Source organism: Trachurus japonicus, chromosome 13 (genome assembly GCF_045865225.1).
Source record: "Trachurus japonicus isolate A0001 chromosome 13, Traja_1.0".
NCBI classification, from domain to species: domain Eukaryota; kingdom Metazoa; phylum Chordata; class Actinopteri; order Carangiformes; family Carangidae; genus Trachurus; species Trachurus japonicus.
Window position 1 is genome coordinate 27,859,157 of NC_140919.1, and position 12,801 is coordinate 27,871,957.

Below are 12,801 nucleotides of genomic sequence, written 5' to 3' on the forward strand. Positions count from 1 at the left end.
GCATGTAAAACAGCCTCCTGGAGACAAATGTAGGGTACAAGGGTGTTGAGAAACAACACGTTTGAATTTAAATAAAGTCAATAATATTTGCATCTAATTTCAAGCCACTGCATCCCGTTTTAGAGTGTGCATCACAAATCCTTAATTTTAATTCATTTATTCGGGAGACCGAAATTATTTTTAATATTAAACAGCTCAATGAGCGTGACACTGTCAGATTTCTACAATTCAAATGGAGACATCTCTGGTGGTAGGCTACTGATCTCAGTCTATAAAAAGATGCTGAGTTACAGGCTGAAAAAAAAGCAGCCAAACTTTTGCTGGTGACAGCAACGGAGCTGGGTTTTTTTTAATGAGGGCGGGGCTCCGGCGTACCACACACGATTTTTCACCGTGTGTCGGTGAGTGGTCCTGTTCGGTGTCCGTGGGAGGTTAAATGAGGGGTAAACCAGACAAGCTGTCCAGGGCCGGATGCCCTCTCTTTACCCCCGACACATTTGCGGGAGTGCGCAGTGCCAGGCCGGGCCAGCAGCAGCAGCAGCAGCAGCAGTCGACGCATCATCACACGTACTTTACGCACACTGGATGAACAGAGGCAGAGAGCCTGTGGAGGATGATGCTCACACCGGCTCAGAAGGGCTTTCTCTCTGGGTTTATTTACCAGGCAGCAGCAGCAGCGGCAGCAGCAGCGGTATGGTCGCCGGCTCTGGTGTAAAATGCACTGGAGCAGACGGGGTGTGCTGGTCGGCCTAGCGGAGCTCGGCTGCTGCTGCTCGCCCTCGCCTCTCCCATTTCTATTCTAGTAGGCTACTACCTTTTTTTTTTTATTGCAGCGTTATTATTTCCAGGTCAAAATCTCAGTTTCCTGTGCGGCTTGTTTGTACTAAAAATGGCCGGAGATGGCGGCGCTCTGAAGGATATCAATGAGATTAAATCCCAGTTCCGGACCAGAGAGGGCTTCTACAAGCTGCTCACCCTCTCGGACTCGCAGCAGCGGGGCGGGCTGCCGCGGGGTCCGTCCGCCGGAGCCACGCTGGGCCCCGGGCCTGGACCCGGTCCGATACCCGGCGGAGGGGTCGGGCTGCTGCAGGGGCCCGGGGCTGCCGCCGCAGCTGCCGCCGCCGCCGCCTCCTCTTCTTCTAATGCCGCAGCCAACTCCTCCCCGGCGGGCTTCCTGCCGCCGGTGCGGGTCTCCATGGTCAAGCTGCAGCCCGAAGACCCGAGCGAGGAGTCGGAGCGGGTGTGCTTCAACATCGGCAGGGAGCTGTATTTTTACACATACACCAACATCAAGAAGGTGAGTCTGCTCTTCCTCCCTCCTCCTCCTCCTCTCTCTTGGCCACGGTGACAGATTGGTTGGTCAGACTTAGCCTAGCGTGCTACAGCCTGCACACTGCTAATATGATGCTGTTAGCTCGTGTTTCGTCATCATGTTTTAAACAGAGCATCTCCGGCTGCTGCTGCTGCACAGAGCAGGACAAACAAAACAGGCACATATTAGATTTGTGTTTGTCATACAATGCAAAATGGAGAGGCGGATCGTTTGGCTCGTTTGGCTGAGTAGACAGTGAATGGTGCAGCAGCAGCAGCAGCAGCAGCAGCAGCAGCAGCAGCATCACCCAGACGGATGATGCTCTGTGTCCGTGGACGCTACAGGAGGGCACCAGTGTTACTACAGAGCAGGAAGCAGCCTCAGCCTCTCACTGACTGCACTACCTGCATCTCTGCTGGAAACCATGGGAACTCAAGGCTATGTATTTCCTCCTGCTGCATCCAGTGCTACCTACACCACCTCAAATCATATAATGTGAATTTAGAAAGGTTGCAACTGTTCTCATATTAAAGGGGGATCGTGCAAGGTGAATTAGTCAGCAGCAGATGGTTTACACAGGAAAAATAGTGTTCATTTTATCCCTGCAAACCCTGAATATCTCACTCTGCATCACACACTCTACTGTCTTTGCATCCATGTGTGGAGCAGATGATTAATCACTAGTCTTAGTTCACATTCACAAGTCTGACTTGTGAAATAATGTGAAAATTATAAACCATTATTATTACCTGGACTTTAAATCTAATGAGTTACTGCATAATTACTGCTCATAGATCAATATGACAGACATGACATTTTGACCTGACATGATGGAAGAGTAGCGGCTGCCCTGCGTTTGTCCTCCGCCTCTGGTGTCTCCTCCTCACACAGCAGGGTTTAACAGTGCTAACATTCAACAACCCACAGATGAAACGGCTTGCAGCTAGCTGCACTTATTGCTTTTCTAAAGTGTGATGCTAATAACCCGTACTGGAGGAACTGGAGGACAACTGTAAAAAGCTTCTCCCTCCTCCAGCGTGAGGGAAAAATGTTCTCACAGAGCACATTTGAAAAAGCCAAGGCCTCTTTTTCACTGCACACCGTCAAGTCAAACCTTTAAATTCATCATTTCCCTTTTTCTGCGTCATAATTATTATTCTGCAAGTACCGTGACTGCACTTAATTTGCCAGGACTTTTTTTTGTCTTCATGACTTATGCAGCTGTGTGTAGATGGATAAATGGCTCATGCAGTGCTCACAGACTTACATGGTTTCTATTGAAAACCATATGAAAACACATATGCAAGAGACACCTTGGATACAACAGGCAATATACTGTCCATTCAGCGTTTAGTCAGGACATGCATCCAGGCAGCATGACATGCAGTAAATAACCCTCCTCATCCTCACAGTCCCAGTCTTCCTTATGTAAGGGAACATCAGGAGTGTGGACTCACTCTTTCCTGCTGCATTGTGAATGACTTTACTGTGAATTAAAGGTATAATTACATTCACATGGAAGTGATAGAGATGATATGATGTTTTTTCCTCCTTAAATCCTGAAGTCCCTGAGTGTGCTGATAGTCAGATGCCTGGCATCAAGTGATACAGCAAAAGTGCTGGATGAGGTCTTTTTTTCTAGACAATGCACTTCAACGACGAGAAGCAAAGTCTCTGAGTTTTTACTCAATCTTTGCTTTATTTTTGTTGTTTTTTTGTCAACAACTCAGTAGTTCTGTGGGGACAGGAGTTTGTTCAGGAGAGGAGCTTCTCTCATTGAAAATGGACCAAGTAAGGATCCAGCTGTTCCAGCTGAGATGAAGAGGTGCTTCTTGGTTGATGTGCTGCTGGTGCAAAGGTGAAGACTTGGAAGTAGAGATGTACTGTTGGTCCTTTCTGCTATCAACATAACTTGTGTACATCCTACCAATAGCTGTTGCTAAAGTGCCATGTGAAGTTCTCCGTGTAGTCATTGATAGGATACATCTAAACATCCTGAGGCACTTTTAATAATATCAGGAGACTTTAATCATGTTCACCTGATGGATTCACTGGAGGATGAGGTGGAGAGATGTGCACTGAAGATGATGGAGGCCATTCTGATCAACTGGGATCATCAGTGTTTTGGACGGCTCCTGTCTCTTTGATGCAAGGCAGAGATATAGAAGATCCTTTGTACAGTAACTACGGCCATCAGGCTTTTTTATTCTTCTGCCAAATGGTAGATGAACTGACAGACTAATAAAAGAATTCATATCTTATCTTATCTTAAAGGTGCTCATACCAAACAGTTCCTCTAATGAAGATAGACAATGAGTTTATCAGCCAAAAAACAAATTACTTGTTTTGTCATTTTTAAGCAAAAATGCCAAACAGTGTAAGGTTCATTTGCCCAGTGTGGAGTTAAATGCTGTTCTTTCTCATAAATGACAATTTAGTGAATATAACAGGTTTGGACTGCACTGAATGAGACATTTGAAGATGTTACACTTTGTCTCAGAGACGCTGTGACAGGCCATTTCACAGACCAACAATTAAGCAATTAATTGAGAGAAGTTTGATTAGATCAGCAGATAACTCCAGTTTAATTGCAGTCTGACTCTTTAATGGTCATTCTTACTATGTGCTGGCATTTAAAAGACATTGTATGATAATGTTTAATAAATCATTTCTTGGTCTTCCAACATTTCTCCGTCAGCAGTTCTTCATTGATTTGCAGGTCACAGACGCCCACTGCTGTCTTTTTTTGGCTGGATTTGGTTGAAAATGCTTTTTTAGACGTCTGCAGCACGCACAACAGCATCGCAGCGACTGTGTCTCAGTGTGGAGCAGGTCTTCGTTTCATTTCGCTTCATCAGTGCAGGCTGCCTTTAACCTGAATGTATCCATGTTTGTAAATGGACAATAGTTAGATTTTTTGTCACTAAATGCAACAATAACGTCAGCATCAGACCCTGATTGATTGAATGTTGATTGTTGAACGTCGGTACATAAAGTAGTTTTTGAAAGACACCTTTGTGCCTTCAGTCCGACGCCCCAGTGTGATGTTTAGTGCTGATCTCCTGGACGGATGAAAAATGTTTTTCTGTCAAATTCTATTGCAGCTGCTGTGAAATCTCTCAGTGTGACTTCAGGTCATCTCTCTGTGATGATCATTTGTTTTGGTGTGGCTTTGTGCTTTCAAATGAATCCCCTGGGATGAATAACTCTGCTTTAAGGAGCTGTGAGCGTGCCTGCAGCTCAGATCGCGGTCCTCCGCGTCGATGTCTTGCTTGTGCGTCATGGTTTGCGTTTATCCACCCTGTCTGTCTGCAGGCTGTAGACCTCAGCAAACCCATAGACAAGAGAATCTACAAGGGGACTCAGCCGACGTGTCACGACTTCAACCAGTACTCTGCCACGGCCGAGAGTGTAGCTCTCATCGTGGGTTTCTCCGCCGGACAAGTTCAGTATCTGGACCCCATCAAGAAGGAAACCAGTAAACTCTTCAACGAGGAGGTATGACTTCTGTCTGCATGTGTTTCCCTCTGTGCTGAGGGAAGTGGCCCGTCTTGCAGCTTCCTCGTGTTGCGACGACCAAAGCCTGCCACAGAAATCACACAACTAATTTGTGATTCTTTATATCAGTTCTTCTCCCCCCGCTGTGATGTAGCCCAGAATTTCCGAGTGTGTCTCCAGTGTTTGTCCCTCTAACACGCTTTGTCATTTTCACTCTCTCTTACTGCGTCTCCAGAAATGGCTCTTTCTGTTTAATGGGATTTTCTTTAATGGGATTCCTAATTAAATTTAGTGAGACTGGGGTTGTATGTGTGCAGGCCGACGTTGTGTTGTGTCTGCTGAGTCGCTTCACCTCCCTGGGATTTGCTTTTCTAAATCTTTTTCCTTCTTCATCCTCCTCTCCCCTGCCTCTCTCTCTCTCTCTCTCTCTCTGTTGGCTTCAGGCTGTCTGTGCTTCCAGCTCATTGACCCATATGGACTTTCTCACTTGTCATGCTTCTGTGTCTTTCTCTCAGTAGTTTATAGTTTTTTTTTTTAGACCATGCATTATGTTTACAATGAGGTGATTTCTAATATCTATAATAAGTGAATAGATTTTTAATAACTTTATGTCTTTGTCACCATGAAACTCTTCTTCCATCTTCTATCTCGTTCCTTCTTTCCTATTTTACCCAATCCCTTCTCTCCCCCGACTTTTCCCGTCTTTCCTGTTTTTCCAGAGGTTGATAGACAAATCCAAGGTGACGTGTCTAAAATGGCTTCCCAAGTCAGAGAACCTGTTCCTGGCCTCTCACGCCAGCGGCCACCTCTACCTCTACAACGTGGACCACCCGTGCGGCACCACAGCTCCGCAGTACTCTCTGCTGCGGCAGGGCGAGGGCTTCGCCGTCTACGCTTGCAAAACCAAGACGCCGCGCAACCCGCTGCTGCGATGGGCCGTGGGCGAGGGAGGCCTCAACGAGTTCGCCTTCTCCCCGGACGGCGTGCACGTGGCGTGCGTGGGGCAGGACGGCTGCCTGCGTGTCTTCCACTTCGACTCCATGGAGCTGCAGGGCGTGATGAAGAGCTACTTCGGCGGACTGCTGTGCGTGTCGTGGAGCCCCGACGGGAAATACCTCGCCACGGGTGGAGAAGACGACCTGGTCACTGTCTGGTCGTTTGCGGAAAGCAGAGTGGTGGCGAGGGGGCACGGCCACAAGTCCTGGGTCAACGTGGTGGCGTTCGACCCCTTCACGACCTCCCTGGAAGACGAGGAGCCGATGGAGCTGAGCGGCAGCGAGGAGGACCTGCACCAGGGCGTGGCGCCCAACAACTCCATGCACTTTGGCCGGGTGCGAACGAGCAGCACGTTGTCCCGTCTCTCTCGACACAGCTCGAAGGGGGGCTCGGCGTCGGTCACGTACCGCTTCGGCTCGGTGGGGCAGGACACTCAGTTCTGTCTGTGGGACCTGACGGATGACGTGTTGTACCCTCGCCTGCCGCTGTCCCGCGCCTTTACTAACACTTTCGGCCCCTCGCTGGCCAACTCAGGCAGCGGGGGGGTCAACAGCACCTCAGGAGTGGGGGGAAGCGGGGGGGTCGAGGGGCACCACCACCCACCCAACACCAACACCGGCACCTCCAACCCGCCGACGCTCCCCCTGCCGCTGCCTCGCTCCCTGTCGCGCTCCAACTCTCTGCCGCACCCCGCCGTGGCGAACACCTCCAAGGGCCAGGGCGCCTCGGAGGGCGGCGGGGGCGGCGGGGGAGGGGGAGGGAGCAGCGGCGGAGGGAACAGCACCCCGTTCAGCATCGGCCGCTTCGCCACGCTGTCGCTCCAGGAGCGCAAATCGGACAAGTCAGGAGGCAGCGGCGGGGTGGAGAAGGAGCACAAACGCTACCACAGCCTGGGCAACATCAGCAAAAGCAACGACAAGATCAACGTGGCGCCGAGGAGCAACCGGCTGGACGCCGCCAAGGTCCTGGGGACCACGCTGTGCCCGCGCATGCACGAGGTGCCGCTGCTGGAGCCGCTGGTGTGCAAGAAGATTGCACACGAGAGGCTGACGGTCCTGGTGTTCATGGACGACTGCATCATCACGGCCTGTCAGGAGGGGCTCATCTGCACCTGGGCGCGGCCGGGGAAGGCGGTACGTCGGCGCTTTAACGCTTTCATTAGACAAGCATTGGATTATTAAAGATAGTATAGCCGAGTCATTATTAAAAGTTGATTGTGTTGATTAAATATCAGTAAATGGTAAAAACATATGTCCTCAGAGACCAAGGTGACGATCTTGGTCTCCTTAGCTTAAAAATATTTCAATATATGAAGCAAAATCTGACATTTTATCATCTACAGTATAAGCTTTGAGTGTTTTTCTCCTTTGCATGATGAATGACTATAGCAGTTCCTCCTGAAAACTGTTTTTGTTTAAACACTATGATGAAGAAGAACTGATGATGATGAATAAAACTGTCCACATGTGTTGGATGTGCAGCTGATGAAGCGTGACAGAAAGATCAGATTTTATTTTTCCTCTGTGACTGAATGCTCCTTTTTAATTCCCATATTTAGTTTCTCAAAATAAGTGAAGAATTTCACCCATGTAATTGGGTCATCCCACTTTTCTCCAGTGTGGTTAAACTTATTTCAGGACATTCATTATGAAGTGGTAATTAGCCTACTTATTAGTTTAATGTTACTGCTTTGTCAGTGGAAGTAAATGCTGCGGACACACGTTTCCCTGTGGGTCAGTATCCGTTTGTTTTGAGTAGATTTTACAGACTTTGCCTCTTAAAAAGCTAAAGAGATGAGTCAACAGTTGGAGAGGATTTCACCTCTCTCCTCTCCTCTCCTCTCCTCTCCTCTCCTCTCCTCTCCTCTCCTCTCCTCTCCTCTCTGCAGCAACAATGGCCTTTTATCTTCCTGCACTTTAAAAGTGAAGTATAGATTTTCTGGCTCTGATTGTCCCTGGTCTCTAACTATGTTTTCTCTCTCTGTCTCTCATTCAGACTTTGACAGCACAGAACGGGAACTCTCCGAGCGGCACAGTAGTATAGCTGGAGGAGAAGCTTTGCACTCATCCCTCCCTCCGTCTCCTCCCTTGTTCTCCACCATCTTCTCTGTATCCATTGATTCTCAAAAATGTCTAACCGTGCCCGACCTACTACTGCAGTATTATCCCCTCACTATACGTGCCCTGACCCTAAACCTGTCCCATACTGATTTTTACTCTCACGGTGGCCGTGGTTGCCAGGGAAACACACCACCATTACTTCCAACAGCTCGACGTAATGATTACAAAGTTAGCTGGTAATTTTGGGAACTAACCAATTTTACTTGAATATAGCAAAGCAAGCAGCATGTACACAGCCTGGCCAGAAGTATGTGGACACCTCTGTGATCTGGAGCTGTTTCCATGGCTCCAGTGAAAAATAAATCCCTAATGTGTCCATGCACATCAACATTTTAGACAACAGTGTGGTTTCGAGTTGGCACTGAGTTTTCCTCGAAATGGTTTCCCCAGTTTGGTGTAAAAAAAAAACACACAAGCCCACAGCTGTGACTATGAACCAGACCCCATCAGCCAGTCTCCACAGTCCCAGCCTGTCCAGAGGAGTGGAGGCTGTTATGGCAGCAGATTTTCAGCAGTGTATGTATGTGTGTGTGAAGTCCTGTTCCCTGCTGCTAATATTCAGCTGTCCACATACTTTTGGCCATATGCAGTAACAACTATTTCATGACTTTGTTGTTCTTGTTAACAGAATCCAATCCACTGATTCCTCTGTCCTTCTTCAGCTCTACCTTACGCATATAGAAAATGTTGGTCTCGTCAGCCAGAAACCCACAAACAAATCTTTTGACCATGATGTAGCTTCAGATTTCTAAGGCAGCTTTTATTACTTTAGATTTGTATGAAGAAGTTTGAAACACGACTAAATGTTGGTGGTTGACAGCAGGAGGTTGGAGCTACACTGCACTCAGCCCACCCCCTCCCCGCTCCCACGTGCCACCGTGGGAATAAAGTTGATGTAATGAAGTTTATTCCCAGTGCTCCAGCCCTCTGCCTTCACTTCAACCTCAGTGTTTCTCTGCAGAAAGACTGCATCAAACAAATCACAGTCCCCTCTCTGTGTGTTTCCCTGAGGCAACGAGGAGCGAACGGCAAGCCAGGCTCAGTCTGCGTTAGTTCCTCAGCTCCGCCCTTCATCGGATCCCTCCCCTCTCCCCCTTCATGCAAAAGACACTGCAAAAAGCCACGGCCATTGTATTTAAGTTATTTATTTTATCACAAGACTGTGTAGTAATTTATACTGTTAATACTGAAAATACTCTATAAATAGAAAAAGGACAAACGTATGGAAATAATGACTCGAGAGCAAGAAAGCGAAGAAAAAGCAAGAAAGATGAGGAATATTAATATATGAAGATCCTTCTATTGTACATAGCAACAGTTAAAAAAATGAATGTCTGCTGTTTTAGGGAACTTGAAGATGTCAATGTGTTTTTTTTAATTTTGTGTGATAGAGTTTCTCCAGTTTGTCCTTGAAAGTGAGCTGGGTTCAGTCCTTCAACGGAGGCGGACATACAGTATTTTGGGTCCAGTGTGACTTCAGAAAGACTGAGCCGGGTCGAGCACAGAGAGCGATCTTCACAGTGGCTGCTCGCTGTACATTTCAGGCTGCCTGTCCGACTTACTAGGTCCAAATAATACTGATTCTGCTTAGCATCGTGCGTCGACAAGGAAGCGTCTTCAAAAATAACATGCTCATGAACAAACACACACTGTCGCACATTCCAAACGTAACACACACTCATGCACACATGCATACACGCACACGCACACGCACGCACACACCCCTTATGGTGTAGCATCATATATACAGTACTGTGTCTTGGACTCCATTCCTGTTGCACCTGAATTGCCTCTTGCAAGAATTTGCACATTCAATAAATCCACAGTCCATCCTGAGCTGCCATGGCTGACAGTGGGGGGTGTTGTTGTCTTGTTTGATCTGGTTCCTGTGCAGAAACAGCTCCCACAACCCCACCATTCACTGGTGCAGGGGATCTGATAGGTGGACAACTTGAAAGGAAGCAGCTCTTTGTAAAGATTGGATTGGATTTATTCCATTTGTTTGACTGAATTCAAAACTTGTCCCTGTGGGGTTGGGTATTGTTTAGACTGATTCTGACTTCAATTCTGCTCATTGTTTCTGGTACCGAGTAAATGTTTCCTCAATTCCTTGAGCAAATGCTTAACAAAATATGTTGCTTTTTAAAAATATTTGATGAAAAAAAATTAGTTTTTACAATTTTACCTGAAATGCACAGATGAGCTCTTTTTGAGCCATTCTACATAAAACAAGGGATATGAATGTTTTATCATGTGAGACAGAGCCGCCTTTGTAATAACCCGTATAAATATACATTTACCTCCAAACATCACTACCCAGTGTCACCTGTGTCTGTTAGGGAGAGGTTGTTTTTTTTGTGCTGACCAGTCAGCTATGACTGATGTGTTTGTCGGTATGAGTCGATAGAGAAGCTGCTTGGAGCACGCAGTCGTTTTTACATCTGTCCAACTGAGAGAGGTATCACCAATTCTAACAGTAATGGAAACTCTCTGTCTGTGTGTCAGGCAGTTCACCACTTTGGTCTAGACTGAAAACCAAACACCACGCCAAGAATTACACCGACATTTGAGTGCTGTGATGAAACTATATGTCATCTTAGGTCCAGATGTTTAGGATTGGATGTGAGGATGTGTTATTATATTGTTGTAAATGGTACCGGTTTGAATTCAGAATCAGTTCTTGATACCTAACTCACCCTCATGGATAATCAACACGACTTAATGCCAAACTGTTTGTTACTTTCTGAACCACAGGGCGAAGAGAAAGGGCTGCTGGGATGTTTCTGAACAGGGTCTATGTCTCTTATTTGTTTTGTTTTGTGTTGTTTTCTTTTGTATTCCTTTTGCATGCCTCTGATTTTGGGCCATAACAAACTACCGACTCCTGTCTCACATTTGATATGTCAAAGCCAACTGAAGCAGTATTTTTTTTTAAATCAGTGTTGTGTTTTTTATTTTCTTGTGCGTGTGTGTCATAGAGTTACCTGTCTGGCAATACATCCTATAAATAGCAGAACAGCAACTTCCAGAGCTGCAGGAGCCAGGGTGATGCCCTTGGAGCAGCAGGCAAACCTCCAATTTCCCTGCAGTGTGTTTGAAACGACGTGAGGGTGTTGTTGCGGCCCATATATTCATCTTTGTTGTCATAGCAACAGCATGTCTACCAAGTGTGTCTTGAATGAGCTCATTGGTTTTTAAGGTCAGTTTAGGGCTGTGAGGCTGAATGAATGAATTCATCTTGTCTGGGAATCAGAGGGAAACCCAGTCCTCCTCGTTCCAGATGTTAAAGGAACAGTTCACCACAAACCGACAATGATCCATCTCAAACTAAATGTGTTGAAAGGTTGTGCAGTTTAATCCAAGTGTTTTTACATCTGCATGTTCGGGTGCAGCTGAATGATGTTTACCATGTTAATCAAAGGCTCTGTTTCACACTGTGACATTAAAATACCACACATCTTCTCTCTGCCCCCCCCTCTCTCTCTTTTTCACAATGGTGTCTCATTTTGTTCTAATTTTGAGTTTTTCTTCAAGACTCGGTACAAACAGATTAAAAAGAAAATCAGTTCTCTAATGCTAATGTGAGTAAGTAGACATGAACAGGATGTATTGTATTTGAATAAGAGGGCTCTCGGTGCATAAACAACAGCACACCAGCCTTACAGCAGAGCAGCGTCTGTGAGCTCTGGTTTACTGTTATTTACCTACAAAGCACTTGGCTTCTGCTACACAATCTGTCTGAAGGAACTTGAAATCTGAATGAGAGACATAAAGACTGCATGTGAACCTCCATAACATTAGAGAAGACCTGAGTTTACAGTTGTTAAAATCATTTGTTATTGTTTTTGTTTCTGTGCTGAACTTGTGAGGCCGGCACAAACAAGAGGCATTAGACTGATGGTCGTCCTGCTCCTGAGCTGAAGAGCTGAAGCAGAAGTGTCTGTCTGCAGATGTGAAGAGCTCACTCAGTATCGCTACATCGCTTGAACCTTTTGCTTGTGTGTTTCAAAGATGATCAATCTAACTTTACTTTTCTTTTCTTTTTTATTTGAGTATGACCTCACATCCAAACCTTCCACTCATGTAGCTATTTATTGCTAGATGCAGAGAGGGCAACAGGCAGAGGATGTTTAACACATACAGTAGTAGATCCCAGGAAGATGATGATGATGAGAACAATGTTGAGTACTTAATTTGGAGATAAGATACATTTCTGGTTGGATGTTGACTGTTCAGTCAGAGCAGTTCAAGAACAAAGAGGGAACATTTAATGTTTATAGTTTGGAGTGAGGGGCGGTCGGGCTGCTGGTTTGGCTGCAGGAGCAGCTGTAGCTCCACCTGCTGCAACCTGACAAAATTCAATAATTCACCTCTCACCTCTACAGATTGTTGTCTCCAGGCTGTAGATAAGCAGAGTTACAAAAATAACCTGTGCTGAGTCAAGTGAGACCAGAACCCAAGCCAACGCACCCGCTCAAAACTAACAGTTCAGTGGAGGCTCTGAACTTTGCCCGTGTTTTCCATTTTTCTGATCACTGCAAACGTGTTGTTCATATTTCATGTTGACGTTTCAGTCTGAAGGAGCTTTTCATTTTCACATCGCTGTTCTTAGTTCTTGCTGTGTGTATGTGTGTGTGCATATGTGTAAAATATGCATTCTCCATCATCACCATACAGTTACCACATGCATGGACCAACACAAACACACAGCATCACACACGCTCTCACACACTTTATGCCTGTTCTGGTGGAAGTTATAATGGCAGAATGACGTCACTGTATCTGGTTTGTATATGGAGATCTGTTATTAAAACGTTAAAGCTGAAACCGTCACGTCTCTTTGTGTGTGTGTGTGTGTGTGTGTGTGTGTGTGTG

The 12,801-nt window shown here is 46.3% G+C and overlaps 1 protein-coding gene across 1 annotated transcript; it reads left to right on the forward strand.

Moving 5' to 3' along the window:
• The first annotated feature begins 688 nt into the window (after nucleotides 1-688).
• On the forward strand, nucleotides 689-8,070 carry LOC146976153 (WD repeat-containing protein 20). Its single transcript, XM_085795687.1, has 4 exons — nucleotides 689-1,297; nucleotides 4,628-4,810; nucleotides 5,530-6,939; nucleotides 7,802-8,070. Exons 1-4 carry the CDS (start codon nucleotides 890-892, stop codon nucleotides 7,847-7,849), a joined length of 2,049 nt encoding a protein of 682 aa, XP_085651813.1. The 5' UTR covers nucleotides 689-889; the 3' UTR covers nucleotides 7,850-8,070.
• Nucleotides 8,071-12,801: the final 4,731 nt, after the last annotated feature.